Below are 23,197 nucleotides of genomic sequence, written 5' to 3' on the forward strand. Positions count from 1 at the left end.
TGTCTGCCTGTCTTTGTCTGTCTCTATTTCTCTGTCTCTTTTCCCGTCTGTCTCTATCAAGGTCTGTGTCTTTCCCCATTTATCTTTGTCTGTCTCTCTGGCTGTCTCCTCCTTCCCTGTCTGCCTGTCTCTGTCCCTGTCTGCATGTCTGTCTGTCTCTTTCCCCATCTGTCTCTTTCCAGGTCTGTCTCACTTTTTCACCGTCTGTCTCTGTCTGTCTCTTTCACCATTTGTCTCTGTCTGTCTCTTTCCCTGTCTGTTTCTATCTCTCTGTCTCTTTCCTTGTCTGTCTCTCTCTATCCGTCTTAAATTATTTAAATATTTAAAAAAAAAAAAATGGCATGGAGTCCGCTCTATTTTTGATAACCGGCTAAGGTAAAGCAGGCAGCTGGGGGCTGGTATTGTCAGGCTGTGAAGTCCCATGGTTATTTGGCTCTACCCAGCCTTAAAAAAGCAGCCCGCAGCCGCAACAGAATTGGCGCATCCATTAGATGCGCCAATTCAGGCATTTTCCAGGCTCTTTCCAATTGCACTGGTGCAGTAGCAATTAGGGTAATACTTTTGGGGTTGATGTCTGCTATGTAATGTCAGCTGGAATTAAGCCTAGGGGTTGGTAATGGAGATGTGTCATGTGGTAATGAAGATGTGTCATGTGGCAAGTGTACAGTTATAAAACACACACACACACACAGAGGAAAAAAATAGTTTATTTGAATAAAGACTCCCAAAAAACTTAGTTGTTCATCAATTTATTAATTTTAAAAATTGCTTGAAGTTCAGACGTAATCAAATTGAGGAATGAAGACTCCCCTGTGGAGACACGGGGCTCAGTGGGTGCTCTTGTCCACTAAAACCCGCCGCCTTTAGAAAGACAGCGTGGCTCAGGGCTCATCCCAACTGAACGCCGGCCTCTTCAATCGTGGGCGTAACACTACTCAGACAACACAGGGTGAGGGAACCACAATAATTAGACTTTATTGGATCCCCAAACAATTAACGGCACATAACACATAACCAGCAAAACACAAATGTAACAGGCAACAGAGTCTCACCCTTCCGCTGGCTCACCAGGGATTTAGAATGTCCATGCCTCAGAGCTTCCAGGGCCACTTACTCCAATCCAGCAGCACCCCGCTTTTGGCGGGCACCCACCGAGACAGGAATAGCGCCAGATTTAGGAAGCTGTGTGAGGTCTGCAAAGTCTGTAGCCAGGTGACTGGATTGTCCCAACCTGAGTGTCCTCCTTAGGTAGTCCTGGTATGATGATACAATCCTGGCAGCCGGGGTCGAAATCCCTAGACTGTGGATATGGTCTCCAATCGGAACCGGAGTCCCTAGATTGAAGCCATAAGGTATCCTGATCCTCTAGTCAGCTCCTAAGAGCTTAGACTGGATCCATCAGCATCCATCAACAACCTGGTGGCTTAAAGAAGTCCCTTTTATAGCCACAGCCTTCCACTTAGATACACTGCGTCCTCATCGATTGGTTGGACAAGAGCGCCTCTCCCATTGGATGAATCTCAAGCTGCATGGACAATGTTCATCCAAATGATGTCTACATGTAGTCTGGGAGTCACCGACTAGACAATGGCTACTAAGGTAATCACATGAGCAATACACAACTACAATACAATGACTACTGGAAAAGTATGGAGAAACAATACGTCTGGCTTTCAGTGGCCAACACAATTACATGAATCCAAAAGAGTCTTGTAAAAACAATGAGGGACTTATCCCCCGTCTATAAACAATCTATCATCCTGTCTGGCTGAATGTTAAGAAACTTTAACCCATGAGAGTCCATGTCGTCACATCCCCCACACTCACCTATTCACCAATTTATTAATTAGAAAGAAATCCTCAAAGTTCCGATGTAATCCATTGGTGTAATGTCCCACAATGCCCATTGATTCCTATGGAGCTCCATAGGTCACTCCTGGTCAGTTACAAGCATGAGAAATTCCTGGCCTGCCATTGACAGGAAGTGACTTATGGAGTCTCATTCTGACAACGTTCTCAGAAGAAAGCTACTTAAGAATCAATGGGCGTTGTAGGAACATTACACCATTAGATTGCATAAGAACATTTTTTTTATTTTACTCCTGTGTGTTTTAATTCTACACTTGCAGGGTTAGTAATGGGGGTGTCTGATACAAACCTATCCATTACCAACTACTTGGCTTGATGACAGCTGTAAATTGACAACCTACATCAACTCCACAAGTATTACCCCGATTGCCAATGTAGCGCCCCTGACTATGTTAACAGGATGCAGTTCCCTGCAGCACCCTGATATAGCCAGGGGCGCTACATTCCCCCTTGGTTAAACGTAGCTTGTCCCTGAGCTACCAGACACCTAGAGTTTTATTAAAACTGTAATCGTAAAGGGTGGGACGTAACATGAATTAAAGACGGAGTTTGGCGCAGGGTCACCAGGACTCTGCATTAAAGTTCCTGGAAGGAGAAGCAGCAAGATGTCGGAACACCGAGACTGGTCACCTGAGAGTGCTGTTTCTGGGATGTCTGACTGGATCGAGCAGGAGACGGAGCAACTCTGCAGGTGAATGCGGACGCGGTTCCTGTTCATGCTGGACGACTCGAGAGTCAAGAAGAGGAGCGTGGCCGCGGTGTTGCAGGCCCGTGAAGTGGATGCCCTGCGTGTGGAGCAGGTAAGCAGTAACCCAGTTCCGGTTTATCCGGCCTACGCGGCCGCGGAATCCGATCTGCCCCCGGCCACCGCAATAGCCATGCCACCTCCTCCCCCCTTGGCTGCAGCTGCAGCCAAGCCGCTAACCCCGACACCATCAGCAGAACCTCCAGCCCCCGTGGAAGATGAACAGGCTGCAACGCCTCCGGCTTCCCCACCGGCTAGACCAGACCAGGTTCGCAGTGCCTTTGGACTCACTAGTGGCCAGACCAGATCAGGCCGCAACACCTCCAGCCTCACCACCGGCAATCACAATCCCGGTTCCGGAACCACCGCCATCTTTTTTTGCAGCTGCAGAGGATGAATCCACCAACATGCTGGCTCCACTGCAGCGCAGCCTCCCGGTAGCTTCCGGGGCTGCAGGACTCCGTCTACACCCGGTTCCCCTGGAGGTGGAACCCGAGGTCAGTGCCCCCTGCTGGGAGAGGCAACACCAGCAGCTGCTCACAGAAATGGCTACCCGGGAGTGGCGTCGGGCAGAGATTGCTGCCCGTACATACAAGGAGAAGGAGCATCTGAGAAAGGCTACCTTCCGGGTCAGAGGGACACGGTACCAGGACCTTGTGGAGCGGTTCGACCCCATTAAAGGTTGAGGTTTCATAGCAGAACCGGGCCTTGCTGCTGGGGTTTTTGTCTCCAGGAATGATGTCGCAGAACACCTCCCAAAGTGGCACCCCGATCGAAATCTCAAGCCTGGAGACATGGTCTCCTATTGCCGGCATTGTGGCGAGCGGGGCTGGTACACCCTGAAAGTGAAAAGGCATGTCATGGAGGGCAAAAGAGTGATGCCAGCTCCTGCAACTGTCCCCGACTACCATAGAGAGGAATGGTAGCGGAACCCGGCTATCTCATTAAAATGTTATGATGTTATGTTGTTTTATATGTTTTGAAATCTGCATAATCAGAAATGTTGCAAAGTATAATTTAAGTGGGAAAGTCACCTGATTTTCTGCTGATCATAAAGTTAAATATGGACCATGGCTGCAGGACTGGCAGCAGCCAGCACAAACTTGTGCTAATTGTATGTAGTTGCACCTCATGTGCCTACCAGAGTCATCCTTTGAATCACCGAGGTTCAGTCCCGATCACCAAGGACAAAGCAAGGAACTCGGGGTGGTGTGACACCATGGCTAGCGGTGGCACCGGTTCAAGTGTTTTGGGTGGCGGGTTGAAGGAAAAAGGGACAATGGGAATGGACTGTCTCAGGAAGGAGCTGCAGCGGAGTAGGCTGAGCTACCAGCTACCGCCACAACTGGTAGCATTCCCAGTGGTTCTTAAATAAACTCTGTGAAGTTTGTGTAACGTTAAAAGTGTATTGCCTCCCTATAGTGGGAAGACTGTTTAACCTGTTATCTATTTACAATTACAGTTTTAATAAAACTCTAGGTGTCTGGTAGCTCGGGGACGAGCTACGTTTAACCAAGGAGGACTGTAGCGCCCCTGGCTATATCAGGGTGCTGCAGGGATCTGCATCCTGTCAACCAGGGTGCAGGGCCTACCCCCCATGGTTCCAGGTTCCCATCAACAGTGTCACTGACATCCGCACTACAAATCCCAACCACACCTCACACCAGGGCTGGACAGACACACCAGTGGGTTGGTCAAGTTGGAGCACGGCCGCCCACCTAGGGGTCAGGCAGACTGGTGGGAGGGGAGACAAGATAGAAGAGAGTTAGCCCTCAGAGAGAGAGGAGCGTGGGAGTTGGAGCTCCTAGGGAGGCGACACGTTGGGTCGAAAACGGTGGTCCGGGACCACAGGAGTCGGAGACCGGAATTAGGAACACTGGACAGAAGTGTAACAGACACAGTCTAGGAGGACTGTTGGCACTAGAAAGCAAAACAACCTTATCGGTACCGAGCACGGCAGGGTACAGGACCCTAGATCGGGGAGTAGCTTCAAGCAACCTGATAATTAACCTGTGGAGGACAGTCTCTTTGTGAACTTTCCCCAAGAGCTCAGGGATTGGAGGCATCAGCACAATGTGGGGGATAGGGTTCTCCAAAACACACAACGCACTGAAATCCCAAGTGCCAGCCACCAAGAGCACAGCTGCCATACACACGGGTAGCTGGGCCCCAAAAGCTTCAAGCCAAGGGGCCACAACTGTCAAACAATTTGTGCATGGAGGCTGGGCTCCGGACTTACCAAGTGACACTGCGGGGAGCGGGACCTGGACGGGCTCCCCCCATAGAGACTGCGATCCCTAGAGACTTTAGTTTACCATCTGGGTGAGTGTCTGCTTAATCCACCTGATCCAACACCATGACTACTGCAGTGAGTGATCTAACCCCAGCACCCTGCTTTCCAAGGCCAAGCAAGCTACCTGCACACCAAATCCCCACCATCCGGGGCCTTCCCTACCTGCGGAGGGACTGAAATCTGGCTGCCCCATACCATCTGCCCCGGTACTCCCATCGGCAGCGGCGGTACTCCCCTTTACCGCAATCTACAGGTGACATCACGAACATTTATCCCCTGTAAATACCCCCTTTTCATTTGAAGTGGCATGAGCCCCCGGGTCCAGAGACCCTCGAGCCACAGCAACCCCGGATCTGAGCAGTTCGACTGCTGCAGGGGTGGCACACTAACGTATTAGGGCAATCGGTAAAAGCTGAGCAAAGAGCCAGAGTTGGCATGCACCACATTTAGGGTGGCTGAGAGCTGCTCTTTTTAGGCTGGGAGGGGCGAAATACCTATAGGCCTTCCCAGCCTGCTAATACCAGCCCTCAACTGTCTGCTTTACCTTGGCTGGTTATTAAAAGTGGGGACCCCAAGTAATTTTTTATTTTTTTGTTTATTTTTCACAGCAGTGTACAGGCATCTTCCCCATGCAACAAATGCTTGTTGATTTGCTGCGCTGACTTTATTACCATATGAACAGTACAGAAACACTGAACTTGAACACAGATTTATTTTTTTTAAGTTCGTGTTCAAATTTGATCCCCAGTCACCTGGTGTCTGATACAAACCCCGAACTTTACTGATCGGGTTCGTTTATCCCAATTTGTGAGTACACAGTAGCTAATAATTGTATTACCTCACCTACTATATCACTAGCTACAGCCACAATTGTCCTATTTAAAGTTGAAATGTAACTTAAGAAGCTTCTAAGGCAAAGAACAGATTGTTTTATAGGTGTTTAGTTACTTTAACATCAGCATCAGCCAAATTATGGGTTTAATGCATTTCAGAATTTATGAAGTGTTAATAGTAACATCATACGGATAAGACAAATCAGGCTGAATTGAGTAACATTCAGCCCACAAGAGTTCTCCTGTAGTTTAAGTCCTTTGGGGAAAAAATAAATCAATGGAATAAAAGGAAAAACACCAAATCTTGGATTGGGTCCATAAAATTGAAAGTTCATACCTTGATTACTCACTAATCTCATTTTACTTAACATCTTTTAAATAGAAAGGGTCATTTCTGCAATGTTCCAACAATTTTGTCAGATCATTTGTAAATTTTAGGGGATTTCTCTTGTTTAATGATCTCATATGAAGGCCCATATTTACACTTTCAACTATAAGTCTCATGCAATGCAATGAACACATTAATAAAGTTAGGAATATCTCACCCATCATCAGTATTTCATTGTAACAGGTAACGTTATATATTTAGCAATGACATAAAAACTCAGGAAAAAAAATGATGAGGATCATTTACAGTCTCTTTTCTATAGAGCTAGCAAGCCCTGCTATGAAGCAGGCCAAATTATTGAATCTTGCCAGCTTCAGTCTCCCTATGCTCCTTCAATATTGTAGAGGCAATGTTGCCATTGCATATATCAACAGAGAGTGCACAGGTCAGTAGCTCAACAATAACCTAGGCAAAGAGCTGTACCATGTAAAATTAAAAATCTTTTAATTGTTGATATTTGAGCAGGTGTTCAATAAAACATATATTTTAAAGTTGCTTATTTTGATAAACTCTTCAAATTTTACCAATTGAGAATGCTGAGACAACCTCTTTAAAGTTGTCCACTAGTAGGTCAACCCCTTCTGATTCCACATGTTTCCCCCAAGTAAAATAAAAAAGCCTATACTCACCACCCATACTGGCGCCAATCAAGCAGCGCATTTGTTTGTGTTCCCGGGGCTCACGTGACGTTGTGACATCACAAGAATCTTGCGTCCAATGAGTGCCAGCTTCTGTCTGCCCACCTTTGGACCAACCTAATGAGCAATCAGTAGAAAATGAGCGGAGCAATCACTCCCTGTTGTTTAACTTGTTTGGTCCAAAGGTGGTGAGACAGAAGCCGGCGCTGATTGGATGCAGGTCTCGCGTGATATCACGTCATGTGAATCCCGGGAACTCAAACACAAGCGCTGCTTGAATGGTGCTGGTAGAGGACGTGAGTATTGCCTTTTTTATTTTACCTGTGGGAGACATGTGGAATTAGAAGGGGTTGTCCTGGTAGTGGTCAACCCCTTTAATAATGAGCACTTTGGTTGGCATTATTGTAGTAGGATGATATTTACAGTTACGTCCAGAAAATATTTGGACAGTGATTCACGTTTTGGTACTTTTGCTGTTTTCCAAAATATATTCAAGATGCAGTAAAGGCCACTTTACACTTTTGATGAAAGCACCCGTCCCCTCGGTTGTGCGTCATGGTCAAATCGCTGCCCATGGCGCACAACATCGCTAGGACCCATCACACGGACTTACCTGCCTAGCGTCGTCGCTGTGGCCGGTGAACCGCCTCCTTTCTAAGGGGGAGGTTCGTTCGGCGTCACAGCGGCGTCACTAAGCGGCCGACCAATAGAACCGGAGGGACGGAGATGAGCGGCCGGAATATCCCACCCACCTACTTCCTTCCTCATTGCCGGCGGCTGCAGGTAGGATGTTGTTCCTCGTTCCTGTGGTGTCACACATAGCGATGTGTGCTGCCTCGGGAACGACGAACAACCTGCATCCTGCAGCAGCAACGATATTTGATATTAGAACGACGTGTCAACGATATGGTGAGTATTTTTGATCGGTAGCGGTCGTTCGTACGTTTCACACGCAACGACGTCACTAATGAGGCCGGATGTGCGACACGAATTCCGTGACCCCAACGACATCTCATTAGCAATGTCGTTGCATGTAAAGTGGCCTTAATAGAATCAATATGGACTTAAAATGTAGACTCTCAGTTTTAATTTGAGAGTATACAGATCCTAACTGGAGTAAGGGTTTAGGACTTACAGCGCTTTAATATGTAGTTACCTCTTTTTCAAGAAACCAAAAGTAATTGGAAGAGTTATCTTTGAAGGTCTTTATTTAACCCCTTCACCACATAGCATGGTTTCACCTTCCTGACAGGACAAATTTTTCAATTCTGACCAGTGTCACTTTATGAGGTAATACACTGGAACACTTCAACAGATCCCAGTGGTACTGACATTGTTTTTTCATGACTTTTTGTATTTCATGTTAGAATTACATTTTTTTATTTTATTTGTGATAGTATTGGAAATTTAGAGCAAATTGTGCAATTTTTAAACTTTTATTTTTTATATTTTAAAACCAGAGAGTTATGTTACACAAATAGTTAATAAATAACATTTTCCACATGTCTACTTTACATTAACACAATTTTTGAAACATATTTTACTTTGTTAGGAAGCTAGAAGGGTTAAAAGTTTATCAGCAATTTCTAATTTTTCCAACAAAATTTACAAACATTTTTTAGGGACCAAATCACATTTGAAGTGACTTTGAGAGACCTAAGTAACAGAAAATACCCCAGAGTGACATTAATCTAAAAATTATACTCCTCAAACTGCTCAAAACCCCATCCAAGGAGTTTATTAACCCTTCAGGTGCTTCACAGGAGCTAAAGCAATGTGTAAGTAAAAAATGAAAATTTTTACTTTTTACCACAAAAATGTTAATTTAGCCCCATATTTTGCATTTTCACAAGGGTCACATGAGAAAATGCACTGTACAATTTGTTATGCTATTTCTCTTGAGTATAGAGAAATTCCATGTGTGGTGGAAAACTACTGTTTTGGCGCACTGCAAGGCTCAGAAGGAAAGGGGCACTATTTGACTTTTTGAATGCAAAATTGTCTGGAATTGATATGATGTTGCACTTGCAGAGCTCGTGATGTGCCTAAACAGTGGAAACCCCCTACCTACAAGTGACCACATTTTGGAAACTAGATCTTTCAAGGATCTTATCTAGATGTGTAGTGAGCACCTTGAAACCCCAGGTGCTTCACAGAATTTTATAACATTGAGCCATGAAAATAATTCACAGAATTGTATAACATTGGGCTAAGTAAATAAAAATGATCATTTTTTCCACTAAACTATTGCTTTAGCGCCAAATGTTTTATTTTCACAGGGGTAGTGGGAGAAAATGAACAGCCAACACAATTTGTTATGACAGTAACCCATATGTGATAGAAAACAACTTCTGAGGCACAGTGCAAAGCTTAGAAGGGAAAGAGCACCATATTATAGTGAAGATTTTTCTGTTATGGTTTGTAGATGTCATGTATGTCACATTGGCAGAGCCCCTGAGGTGCGAGAACAGCAGAAACCCCCATAAGTGACCCCATTTTAAAAACTACACCTCTCAATGAATTCACCTAGGGGTGCACGGGTCATATTGACAACACAGATATGTTATGGAATTTTATAGCATCGGCCAGCAAAGAAAAATATTTTTACCACAAGTGTTTTGTTTATATTTTACATTTTCACATAGGAAAAAAGGTAAAAATGGCACCAAAAGTTGTCATACAATTTCTGTTGAACCTGGCAATACCCATATGTAGCTGTACCATAATACTTATCTACATGGTGAGACTCAGGAGGGAAGGAACGCTATTTGACTTAAAGTATAATTTTTCACACGATACTTTGTGGACTTCATATACAGAGCCCCTAAGTGTCAGAAGAGCATAATCTCCCTCAAGTGACACCATTTAGAAATGACACTCCTCTAGGAATTTATCTACAGGTGTAGTGATAATTTTGACTCCATGGGTATTTTCCAGACACAAGTGTAGCAATGACTGTTGCTGAGTGAAAATTGCAGTTCTGACATTGTAGTTCCCAGTACGTTATAGTTCCAAGTACATTGTAGTGCCTGCACACTGTCCCCTGCTCATTCTCCTGGAGACATGCACCCTGTAAATTAAGGGGGCTCGCGTCACTACAGAAATGCCAAACGTGTGGACTCTAAATGTGTTTAGGCACAGTGTGAGACTGAGAAAGGAGGGGGGCATTTGGATTTGGGAGTGCAGAATTTGCTAGATTTCTTTTTTGGGGGAGCCATATAGTTCTACCAGAGTCTCTGTGCTATTAGCATTGTGGAAATACCCCATATTTCTCTTAACAAATGACAGAAGTGACCATGGTGTAAACTTATGTCAAAGGTCGTGAAGGCTTTAATGAGCTGCATGGACTATTCCCTCACTAATCTATCATCAATTAAGCAGGTAAAAGGTCTGGAGATGATTCCAGGTGTGGCATTTACATTTTTTAAGTTGTTGCTGTTGCTCTGAACCCACAATATGCGGTCAGAGGAGATCTCAATGGAAGTGAAAGACAATCAATCATGGGGCTGAAAAAAGAAGAAATTCACCAGAGAGACAGAAGAAATATTAGGACTGGCTAAATGAACAGTTTGGTCTATTCTGCAAAAAAAAGAGTGCATTTGTGAGCTTGGAAGCTCAAAAATGCATGAACTTTCATGGAAGACAACAGTGTTGGATGATCACAGAATCTTTTACATGGTGAAATCCCTTCACGACATCTACCCAATAGGAATTAGGTGTTTCTGTTTGTAAGTCTATCATAAAGAGAAGCCTTCATGACAGCAAACACAAAGGGTTCACCACAAGATGCAAACCATTAATCAGCCTCAAAAATAGAAAGGCCAGATTAGACTTTGCCCAAAATAATCCAAAGAGATCCACCCAGAAGGCATTCTTTGGACAGATGAAACTAAGATAAACTTGTACCAGAATGATGGGAAGAAGAAAGTATGGAGAAGGCTTGTAACGGCTCATGATCCAAAGCATACCACATCCTCTATAAAACATGATGCAAGCAATGTGATGGCTGGGCAAGAATGGCTTCCAATAGCACTGTGTCAGTTATGTTTATTGATGATGTAATTCAAGACAGAAGCAGCTGTATGAATTCTGAAGTATACAGGGCGATAATATTTGCTCAGATTCCACCAAATGCAGTAAGGTTGATTGGACAATGCTCCCTAGTACAGATGGACAGTGACTCAAAATATACTGCGAAAGTAACCTTAGAGGTTTTTTTAAGGCAAAGGAGTGTAATATTCTGCAAGTCAATCACCACATCACAATGCCATTGAGCATGCATTTCACATGCTTAAGACAAAACTTAAGGCAGAAAGACCAACAAACAAGTAACAACTGAAGTCAGCTGCCTGGCAAAGCATCACAAAGGAGGAAATCCAGCGTTTGGTGACGTCCGTGGCTTTCAGACTTTTGGAAGTCATTCCTTGCAAAGGATTCTCAACAAAGCATAGAAAATGAACATTTTATTTATCGTAAAGTAAATTTGTCCAATTACTTTTGAGTCCCCTGAAATGAGGAGTCTTTATAGAAAAATAGTTGTAATTCCTAAATATTTTACAAAATATTTTTGTTCAACCCCCTTTAATTTAACCTGAAAGTTTAAACTTCAATGGCATCTCAGTTGTTTCATTTTGATTAAAAAATGGTGGAATGGTAGAGGCCAAATCACGAAGATTAAGTCAGTGTCCAAATATTTCTGGATCTAAATATAAGTCTTCCACTTTTCATCTACTCTCTGATAGCTTATATTTAATAAATCTAGAACTTGCTTTGCTGAAGAAATGCATGTGGAATATATATGTCATTGTGGTAGATATCGGCTTCAAAGAGACAAAGAAACTTCCTGAGTTATAAAAGAGATTAGACAGAAAAATGAAACAGAACAGTAATAAGACACAGAGAAAGTGCTGAAAAGAGTTAGCAGATGTTAATGTGATCAAGTTGGAAAAAATTCAAAGAACTTTGGCAACTGGTCTTTATTAATGTTTAAAATTAATAAGTACATATGTTTAATAATTAGTGTAAGTAAACCAGGGACAAATGCCGAATATGAAAACAAGCCTTATTACTAGGTTAAAAGTGGTGAGTTTTTGCTCTTACTTTACTCCCTCTGCACCTCTGAGTATTCTGTTCCATTCCACCATATGGTTCCAGAGATATTGACCTTATAACTTTGAGCTAATTTTTTACCAAACAGATTGCTCACATGGCTTTTTTTTTGGGGGGGGGGGGTGTTGGCTGCTGTGTGATTTTTACCCTGTGAGCAATGCTTCCTAGGTAAAAACCATACAAATGGACTCTAAAAGAATGCCCATTCTAGTGGAAGTAGGAATTTTCTTTAATTTTTTCATGTGACAGAGTAAAATGATGTTTATGTTCATAAGACACAACACACAAAATGAAATGGAGAATAGAGCTGAGGTGACTCAATGCGCTATATTCTATGTCCTCCAAAATTTTAATATGCCCTTCACTTATTTTAGCATTAAAAATCGTTGTGCTCACATGCATATAGAAGCTGCTGTTTCTATCCCTGCCCCCAACTCAAAATTCCAATATTGCTTCAGCTTCCACTCATAGCAGATTCATCAAGCAACTGAAGAACTACAAGGATATTTGGGAAAGGGTAAACACCCCCACAAAAAAAAAAGTAGATGGACAGTACTATGTGCCAATTGTCCATATCTACATGTACCTTGTAATATAAAGTTATATTTCACGGAGGAGACTTTTTCAGGTACGTGACATAAAAATATATACTAAGGTTACAGCTTAGCTACCGTATGTAAGATGTTGAGCTTATGGCAAATTGCATAGTAAAAATATGTATTCACTTAGCCTTTAATACCATAGCACTTTACATACATTAGCAATACTGTACCCATTGGGGCGCACAATCTAAATTCCCTATCATTATGTCTTTGGAGTGTGAGAAGAAACTGAAGTACACAGAGAAAACTCAAGCAAACACAGGGAGAACATGTAAACTTGTTGCAGATGTTGTTCTTGGTGGGATTTGAACCAAATTACACCAACACTAAGACTACAGTGCTAATCACTGAGCCACCATGCTGCCCAAATGTGCATGTTATCTGAATTCTTAAAGATATTTGGTATATTAAAGAACATTCATGTTACCTTTTGATTTGGAGCATCAGCTTCCTCTTTTTTGAGCATTGGTTTAGTACTTTGCACATTTGTATTTTTCTTGTTTGGACCTCCAGCTTTAGGTTTGCAACTCCTCTGATGGACTATGAGGCGGTCACTTGCAAAGGTTCTTCCACAGTTTGAACATGGCAACAGTTGTTCCTTAAAACTCTGCCAAGCAGCTTCGTTTTGTACTTCTCGAGTGGCTCCTTTAGACAAATCTACTTGAGGCCTCTGAGGAACAGGTCTTCGTTGCCCTTTAGGTAACTTATCGTTTTCTATTTTCCACTTTTCAAGGCATTTTGGTTCATGTATTGGGAGAGATTTAGTTCCAAACTCTCTTCCACATATGTAACAAATTAATGTTCTTGGCTTCACTGGATTTTGAGGTTTCATTGTGCTGGAAAACTCACCGGCCTTTTTAGATTCTGGCATAGAATTTGAATTTGTTAATGTCTTGTTAGCTGTGGAATGCTGAGATCCTGAACTCTTACCACTTGGTTTACAACTTCTTTGATGCACAAGAAGCCGATCTGGAAGAAATGTACGGCCACAATTTCCACAAGGTAAAAGCTGAGATTGGGCACTTTGCCAGGCGGCCTCATTTACAGCATCATCTGAGCCATCTCTACAAGCCTGAGGTTTGATTGGAGCTGCTCTTCGGAGATGTTTTGGTAGATTTTCATTCTCTACTTGCCATTTTTCTAGGCATTTGGGTTCATGGATGGCAACTGACTTTGAGCCAAATTCTCTGCCACATATATAGCAGACTTTAAAACCTGGTCTTCGAGGAGCAATAACTGGTCTTTTTTCTTCTCTCTTTGACATGTTGTCTGGTGATCTTTTTACTAATATTGCAGTTTCTGGCCTAACAATTCTACGCATATGAGATACTATTGACTTAACATCTGGTTCTTTCCCAATCTTGCTCGTTTTTTTGTTACTTTTTTCTTTGCTTCTTAAGTAGTTTAGAATTTGTCAACATTTTAGTGTCCTTTGTCAACTTGACTTCAGGTCCATTATTTTTTTACAATTTAACAAATGTTCTAAATTTGACTTTAATCTGAAATGTAACAGATAAAATTATTAGTCATACATAACATAATTTATGATAATGATAATTTCAATGATAAACAAAAAATCATTTGTTTACAAATATAACACAAAGTTTTCCTTGCTTGGCCCATCATGAGCCTGCCTTACCATAGAGTAAAAGGCGCCCTGCACCAGACCTCTGACCTAAAATGGGCTGCCTGGTGGAAACAACATTTTCTATATTAGCTTCCTGTGGACATAAATACAGCTAAGGAATATCCGCACCTTGCTTCACTTTTCACTGTTATAGGAAACCAGCTACTTTATGCCCACAGCCATCCAGACTCATAGATCATCAGTGTCTGCAATGCTGACAGAGGACTTTACTACATCAAACCACCTATACTAGGCTACTGATGGCTCAGAAGAAAGGCTGCTCTGTTCATTTTGGAAAAGTGGTTATGTGAGTGTAGGAGGTGCTCGACCCTCCCCCCCAGGAGTGTACATAATGATGGTTGTCCTGTATTTTACATATATGAGGTAATGATGTAAGGTTATAAACTATATGCATTAGTTAGATAGGTTATAGTATAAAGTTAGCCATTTAGTGGCTATTTTAGATAATGCAGACACAGAACACAACGTAGTAAGGTTGTAGCTATGATTTTAGATAGGGTTATGGCCATTCCGGGAAACCGTGGCCACCTCTAGAGGTTCAGAGCCTATGGCTCACCCCGGCAGGCTTGGTTAATCCGTCCTGGGGGGATGGGACAAGGAGTGGGAAGAGGGACAAGGAGATGGTTCCAGAGTACCAAGAATTATGTCAGATGAGGGAAACAGACATAATACCAGGTGATGACCACTATTGCCATATTGGGAGGCTTAAGTTAAGAGAGAAAGAGTATTCCCCCAGGTATGGTAAAAGAATGTTGGTTACCATGTCGGCCATGAAGGTGTTAAGAACAAGTAAAACTTATTTAAGAAAACCCTGGTGTGACATGGTTTCTTCACAGCAGTCTCTGCATCTGAGCGCATGAAGCTGAATGGAGCCCCAGAAAAGTGAGTGCCAAGAACCACCCACAGAGTGGTACCCACACACAGGGATCCATAAGAATAGGAGTGCAGAGACCAAGCAGCCCGGTGCTGCCATAAAAATAGACATTATAAATGTGAAAGACATAAAGTGGTCTTAAGGTTCTAATTACTTATGCACAAGGGCAGCCAGACTACTTACAGTTACCACACTGAATCTGGATGAAAAAAATTGATGGTATTGGAGTGAGTTTCTTACCCTTGTTTTGTCTGCATTACTTTTTTGGTGGACTGCTGCAGTAGACAACCAGACAGCATAGAGCACCGGCGGCATAGCTGTGTCCTCGGAGGATAAGAATTCTGGTGCTGACACAAGCCCAGGTGAGATCCAGAGCTAACACAGGAGAATATGTGTACCACTAAGCACTTTACTGAGGCACTGGTACAGAAAGAGGGTGAGATGAGGTATATTAGGTAGATGATTGAGCAATAGTGGTGTTGAGTGTAGTGGTTATAGCCCCTGAAAAATAGGCTGGTGAGCCAGAGAGAGAGAAGTAGATTTGGCCTCAATGGTAGGAGCAACGAAGATATATCATTGTCGACAAAATTTATTCTTCCAATAATTGTAATGGGAATGGATTGGTGGGGCACAGAGATAACTTCTTCCATTATAAAGAAGTTCATATGGAGATATATTTTATACGTTGCAAGCATTCAACTTCTAAAATTATAGTATTAGGCTATTTCTGCTATATTGCAACTGCAGTCATTTTTGAGTGATCCTAAAGGGCCAATACCCATATTACTAGAACTTGACCTTACCCACAACTAGGGAGCATTCATGACGTGGAAGAAAGGCAAGATGATTCAGGAAACTAAATAGGAAAAGGATTCTTTACAGTTAGAGCAGTCACACTGTGCCTTACTGCAAGAGGATGTAATTGCAAATACTATTTAGAAATAAACATTTCTGACATGCAAAAACAAAACCCCAAAAAATTAGTGACCAATATAGCCATCTTTCTTTATGATGACACTCAACAGCCTACCATCCATAGATTCTGTCAGTTGCTTGATCTGTTTACGATCAACATTGCGTGCAGCAGCCACCACAGCCTCCCAGACACTGTTCCGTGAGGTGCACTCCTTTCCCTGCCTGTAGATCTCACATTTTATGAGGGACCACAGGTTCTCTATGGGGTTCAGATCAGGTGAACAAGAGGGCCATATCATTATTTTTCATCTTTTAGACCTTTACTGGCCAGCCATGCTGTGGAGTAGTTGGATGCATGTGATGAAGCATTGTCCTACATGAAAATCATGTTTTTTTTAACGATACCGACTCTTTCCTGTACCACTGCTTGTCTTCCATAAACTGGCAGTAGGTCTGGGAGTTGAGCTTCACTCCACCATCAACCTGAAAAGGGCCCACAAGTTCATCTTTGATGATACCAGCCCATACCAGTACCCCACCTCCACCTTGCTGGCATCTGAGTAGGAGTGAAACTCTCTGCCCTTTGCTGATCAGCCTCTGGCCCATCCATCTGGCCCATCAAGAGTCATTCTCATTTCATCATTCCATAAAACCTTTGAAAAATCATTCTTAAGATATTTCTTGGCCCAGTCTTGATGTTTTATCTTATGTTTATGTACCGCCCTGCGGCCTCGGCTGCGGCCACTGAGCTGCTCGGGTCCATGCTCGTGTGCTGTGGGTGGTGGCTCGAGCCTCTTACGGACCCGGGGGTCACGTCACTCTGAAAGGAGTAGTGGCGATGCATGCAGGGGTTTGGGTGATTGTTTGGTGGAATTGCTAAAGTTCGTGATGCCACCCACGGGTTGTGGTGATTGTATAGTGGACACAACTGCTGCCGTTGACTAGGCCTCCCGGGGATGGTGTTATGCAGCTTGGTGTTAACCCCTCCGTGGGCAGAGGGCGATGGTCCCGGGGGCCCGCGGGAAGGTGAGGGCCGTGGTGCAGGGCGCAGGGTCGCGATGCAGAGCGGTGCGCTGCCTGACGGCACTGGTGTACTCACTCTGACACAAGATAACGGAGTCTCTGGTAAACCAAACGGTAGAATGGACGGGGCCCACAGCCGGCTGCGATGTTCTCCCTGGACGAGTTGGTGGCAGCTGTCGTTCCCCTTGCACCGATGTTATTTTGTGAATGACTCCTGTGCCTGAACACTGTTAGTCCACTCCCTGGCGTGTAAGTGTCGTAGGAGCCTGTTTACCCGCAGGTGCTGGCCCTTTGGATCTCTTGCCTTTGGCGGTGGCACTTATCCAGGATGGTTGGGCTGTTGCCGTCAATCGGGACTTGGGTGGGAATGAACCCCTGAGGTCCAGACCACAATCAGTAAATTCGACTACCAGGGCGGCTTCTAGCCTAGTCGGGGTCTGAGTACCCTGCTTGGTGCTTGGCTCCAATCGGTTCCCCAGTTCGGTACAGGCGGGCCACCGCCCGACCCCGGTCCTACAGTTCCACCGACCGTACACCAACTCCCGCAGACGGCCACCACCGTCTGCCGACCTTGCTGGAGGTGCCTGGGCTCCGACCCAGACACTTGCAGTTCCACTGGCGGGCTTGGACTCAGGTCCGCCGGTGTGTGTCTCTCCTCCTCAACTCTCTCACTCCACTCTCTGAACTGAACTCCACTCAACTGCCTTGTCTTTCCCGCCTCCAGGCCTGTGAACTCCTCGGTGGGCGGAGTCAACCACCTGGCTTCGCCCCACCTGGCGTGGACATCAGACCCTGGAGGGTGGCAACAAGGATTTTAGTGTGACTGTTGTCACCTATCCGGGGAAGGGGTGTGTGTGGTGTTGTGTCTGTGACTACCTGGCTAGTCCAGGCCGTCACATTTATTGTTCAAAGGTGGTCGTTTTTCAGCCTTCCTTACCTTGGCCATGTCCCTGAGTATGGCACACCTTGTGATTTTTGATACTCCAGTAATGTTGCAGCTCTGAAATACGGCCAAACTGGTGGCAAATGGCATCTTGGCAGATTTTCGCTTGATTTTTATCAATACATGGGCAGTTATTTTGCAGCTTTTTTGCCCAACACGCTTCTTGCGACCCTGTTGGCTATTTGCCATGAAACGCTTAATTGTTTGGTGATCACGTTTCAAAGGTTTGGCAATTTCAAGACTGCCGCATCCCTCTGCAAGACATCTCTCAATTTTGGACTTTTCAGAGCCCGTCAAATCTCTCTTCTGACCCATTTTGCCAAAGGAAAGGAAGTTGCTAATAAGTATGCACCTCTTATGTAGGGTGTAGATGTCATTACACCACACCCCATATACTGTATAAATAAAAAAAAAATATATATATATATATATGTATATATTATATCTTCATATACTGTATATGACTGACACAGTTTGTCTGATGTCTGCAGGTTTAAAATGGTATTCCCATCTCCAAGATCCTATCCAAATATGTACTAGGCATAATAATTAGAGTATTAGCAAATACCTCCAATTAGAAATGTATAGTTCTCCTGATGTAGCCATGTCTCTTACCTCATATGCAGGGCATTGAAGCTAGGTATACATGGTTACGACCATGAGCAACTAACCAACTGTCACTATATGAGTTGACGTAACCATGGATACCTAAGCTGCAATGTAATGTACATGATGGAAGCGGCATAGCTAATCAGAACTATAGTACATTTTTAATTGGTATTATTTACTAATATCATTATTATTACACCTGCTATATATTGGGATAGGCTCTTAGAGATGGCAGTAATCCTTTAAGTTTGGTCTTCACTGCAGATGGCTGATGACAAGAACAACTATGTTACAAGCTGCCCATTGAGAAAATGAATATATCTTCCCATTGTAGATACAATATGTCCAAAGGGAAATCTACAATGCTTGGCAAATAAACAGTGCTGATATATAGTGTCACATGCAGGAATGCTCCAGTAGAGCGGAAACATGGTCGTATGTGTCTTATTTCTTACCATTCAGGAGTACAGTATCGTCCAGGACTCAGCACTATCACAGGATCCCCCTCTCTGCTCCCTTGTTGTACAGGAATGTCAGCTCTGTGGTTGCTGCAGTAACTATAATGGAGCCGCTATCTCTTAGTATCCAAGCAACATGTCAACAAACCTGATGAAACTGCATCCAAGCTAATGGCTCCTGGGTCCTTCAGCAAATAGTGCTAATGCTGTAACAAGAGCGCAGGGATCTCTTCCTTAGTACCACGACTTGTATGGACTTGTGTTAGATAAAGAAGCAATAAACAACAATGTAATCGTATATATCAGGTCAGAAGATGGACCTCCTATACGTAGGTACATGCATTAGTAAGCCACTTTGGTTATTGAAAAACTTCATGCAGATATTTTTTTTCAATCACCTAATATACGTGTTCACATACAGGTCTTATTTCACTTTGATCATGGCTCCCGATAATGGCAGTGAGCTCATCTCTGTACTGAGGTATTGTCTGAAGCTGCAGCACCCATCTGCGTGTCACCCCCGACCCGTCCCCTCTCCACAGGGTATAACAGGAGGTGTAAGCTGACACCTCACTGTACTCACAGTACCTTTTGCTTACACCAAGATGGATTTTAGCTATTTTTCAGAAAAATAAGGCAGGGAAAATGGAAAGAGTGACTCATACAGCACCTTGAAAAAGTATTCATACCCTGTGACCTTTTCCACATTTTACTCACGAACTTAAATGTATTTTATTGGGATTTTATGTGAGATACCAACACGAAGTAGCAAGAATTTGTGTAGTATAAAGGAAATGATACATGGTTTTCTAAATATTGTAAAAATATAATTCTGAAAATTGTGATGTGCATTTGTATTCAGCCCCCTGTAGCCTGATACCACTAACAAAAATCCTAACTGATCAATTGCCTCCAGAAGTCACATAAGTAAATTGAGTCCAATTGGGTGTAATTTATTCTCAGTGTAACTACAAAGAAGCAAGAGCGGTTATGCGCGTGGACCCAATGTGCCATAGGACCAGGGCTTACCCTATGTGAAGGGGCACGACTAAGAGACTACCTGGTCTTCACTAGAGCCTCTGGCTAGTGGTGAGGTTAGGCCTGAGCAGCAGGTAGCCGCCAGATGCCACTCCAGGGCAGTCCCTGAGCCCACAGCAGCTGACCAGAGGAGTCAGGGTGTAGGAAACAAAAGGCAGAACAAAGACACCAGGGCAAACAGAATGAGGACAAGGCAAACAGAACAGGTACAGCTAACAGCAGAAGTCTAGAGAGGAGAAAGCAAAACCTGACAAAACAAAATGAAAACTTAAATGGACTGACCAGACAGACAGACAGGTAGAACACAGACAAAACTTGTACGCAACGAAAGTCGGACAAAACTTGCAAGCAGGAGGACAAACAGCAAAACAAACAGAACTTGCAAGCTGGAGAACAAGCGGAACAAAAACTGGGATAGTAGACTGAACTTGCAAGCAATCAGAACAACAGTAAACTAAACTAAATAAAACAAAGTTCAGACCCAGAGTGGAGGGAGGAGCAGACTAATATAGCACCTGCTCACAGGGGATTGGCCAGGGAAGCTGGACACAATGATGGGAATTCCAGCAGAATCTAGCCACACTTAGCTATAGCCATGATGGATAGTCTCCAAACCGGAGGAAGCAGGAGAGCGGGGTATGCTACAACCTGACCACTCACAGGGAGACGCCTGCAGGGAGCATGAAGGTACGTGCAGGACACCGGCGTGACAAGCTGTTATTTAGAAAACTATGTATCATTTCCTTACACTTCACAAATACTTGCTTCCTAATATTGGTATAACACCTATAATTCCAATGAAATATATCTAAAGAGGTTGTCCACATTTTATATTGATGGACAACCTTAGCAAAGGTCATCAATGTCTGATCATCCGGGGTCCAATATCCCGCACCCTTGCCGATCAGCTGTTCTCTGTGCCTGCGGCAACAGTAGGCAGCGAGAAATGCTCAGTTCTGGAGCTGCCTCATCTTCTGATCGTACCCGAGGATGGGTACTGTTCATCTGCCTCCCATTCAAACGAATAGGAGGCAGATGTGCAATACACTGCCATGACACTGCTATCAGAAGATGGCGTAGCTCCGAAACTGAGCGTTTCCAGCTGCCTACTACTGCTGTGAGCACCAAGGACAGCTGATCGGGGAGGGTGCTGGGTGTTGGACATCGGACAAGGCTAGGCTATCAATGTAAAAGTAGTGGACAACGTCTTTAAGTTTGTGGGTGTAACATGAAAAAATATAGAAACGTTCACAAGGTATGACTGGATTTTTAAGGCACTGTAAGTACTTCTACTCCTATTATTGACTTATGCAAAATGTCTTGAAGCAGTGGTGACCATTTAAAGTTCCACTATGCAATAAAAATACTCTACTACCAGATAGAAGTTTTTTTTATTTAAAAAACGGACAATTAGGGCAATAAGGTAATATAGCGGCATGCCGCACAATACTAAATATTCATTTCTTTAGGACGGTTATGCAAATCAGCAAGTTTTTACCATACAAACAACTGTGCTACTAGTAGTTCCCACATATTAATAGTGTGTAGTAGACTCTCAAACATTGTGTGGTTCTGCTATATAAATAATACAATGGGAAGGTGATAATATTACCCTTATAGCAGAACCCACAGAACCTGTAATGAAACCTACATAGCAGTTTTTTCAATAGTTGCCTCTAAAAGTGTCAGACATTGTTGGTCTTGACTGCATATTTATTTCATCCAGAATATAAGAAAATTACTTAAAGTCAATAATGGAATTTTTAAATGGCAATCATGGAGCATTTCCTGAATAAACATTAAAGGGGTTTGGACAATCCCTTCTCATTGCCCTTGTTTTCCCGCGTAAAAATGAATAAGCCTACACTCGCCTCCAGTGCGGCCGCGGTTTGCCTGAAGCTGTGCTCCCGGGGCTCACGTGACATTGTTATGACCTGCAAGCCCCGTGACCAATCAGTGGCGGCTTCCTTATATATATTGATTATTGTTTGTCATTATAGTAGGTAAAAATAATCGTTAATAATAGACAGAAAAAATGTATTTACATGGACATAGTATTATCCAGGATTACAATGTTGACTGTAATAAGAAGTAAAATTTCTATTTTCATACTGAAAAATATCTGTTATATCAATCAAATAGACATTGCAATACCACTTAATCATTAAAACGAAAAAGCAAACAAGTTCTGACTCATTTTCCATAAAGTATTTAAGCACAAACATGACTTGACTTTTAAATTATAAACCTTAAATTATTTTTAAAGCGTCTCTTTAAAGTAAAAAAACAGAAGATCCATCTATGTAGCTAATTCTGTTAAATCATATTTCAAAAACATCCATTACAAATAAAGTTGAAATCAGAAGTTTACATGCACTATCTATAAAGACACATCTCCATGTTTTTCTCGCAATGTGACATGAAATCAGAAAAAACCTTTCCCGTTTTAGGTCAATTAGGTAGCAAAATTATTTATATTTGCCAAATACCAGAATAATGAGAAAGAATGTTTAAGGCCCTGTGCGCACTGGAAAATAGAATTTTCTTAAGAAAATTCCGCAGGGTCTGAAAGATTACCGCACCCGCGGTAAAAAAACGCGGCAAACCGCACCCGAAAACTGCATATGGTTTGCCGCGGTTTTACCGCGGTATTGTTCGCAGTATTGCCGCGGTTTTGCCGCGTGCGGGTTGGTACATGTGCTTTAATGAATTCCATGCAATAAAGCACATTGAAAGAAAAAATCAATAGAGAGTAGATAGATAAATAGACAGATAGAAGAATAGATAGACAGATAGAGGGATAGATAGATAGATAGATAGAGGGATAGATAGAAGAATAGATAGACAGATAGAGGGATAGATAGATAGAGTCCCTGTGAGCACACGCTGCAGTTCTCCCGAGCGGTAATGTGAGTTCACATTACCGGCCGTGGGAAATGCCCTGTGGTTACCTCTGCAGGCTCGTTGCGAGGCTGCATTCAGCAGCGTGTCACTCGCTTCTGGATGCAAGCAGCGCAAGACGTGGATTACGCCGGACCTGTGGATTACTCCGGAGCTGTGTTTCGGGGGGGGTTAATAAACGGTTGAAAGAGGAGGCTTTTTTGTGTTTTATTTAAAATAAAGGATTTTTTGGTGTGTGTGTTTATTCACTTTACTTACGGGTTGATCATGTCAGCTGTCTCGTTGACGCTGCCATGATCAAGCCTGGAGTT

At 43.2% G+C, this 23,197-nt stretch overlaps 1 protein-coding gene across 2 annotated transcripts in view; it reads right to left on the reverse strand.

Annotated features, from left to right (window-relative positions):
- The window catches only part of LOC142300183 (zinc finger protein 474-like), a 43,877-nt gene extending 24,868 nt beyond the window's left edge, over positions 1-19,009 (reverse strand). The window contains exons 1-2 of one of the 2 annotated variants that reach the window (XM_075341876.1): positions 18,945-19,009; positions 12,905-13,976 (exon numbers count right to left, since the gene is read on the reverse strand). In XM_075341876.1, the coding sequence (XP_075197991.1) occupies positions 12,905-13,798 (894 nt within the window). In that variant the 5' untranslated portion in view covers positions 13,799-13,976; positions 18,945-19,009. Of the gene's footprint in view, positions 1-12,904; positions 13,977-18,495; positions 18,529-18,944 lie in introns of those variants that run through there. The other variant, XM_075341875.1, reaches the window with a different exon arrangement.
- Between the last annotated feature and the right edge of the window lie 4,188 nt (positions 19,010-23,197).

The sequence above is a fragment of the Anomaloglossus baeobatrachus genome, chromosome 1, assembly GCF_048569485.1.
Source record: "Anomaloglossus baeobatrachus isolate aAnoBae1 chromosome 1, aAnoBae1.hap1, whole genome shotgun sequence".
Taxonomy (NCBI): Eukaryota; Metazoa; Chordata; class Amphibia; order Anura; family Aromobatidae; genus Anomaloglossus; species Anomaloglossus baeobatrachus.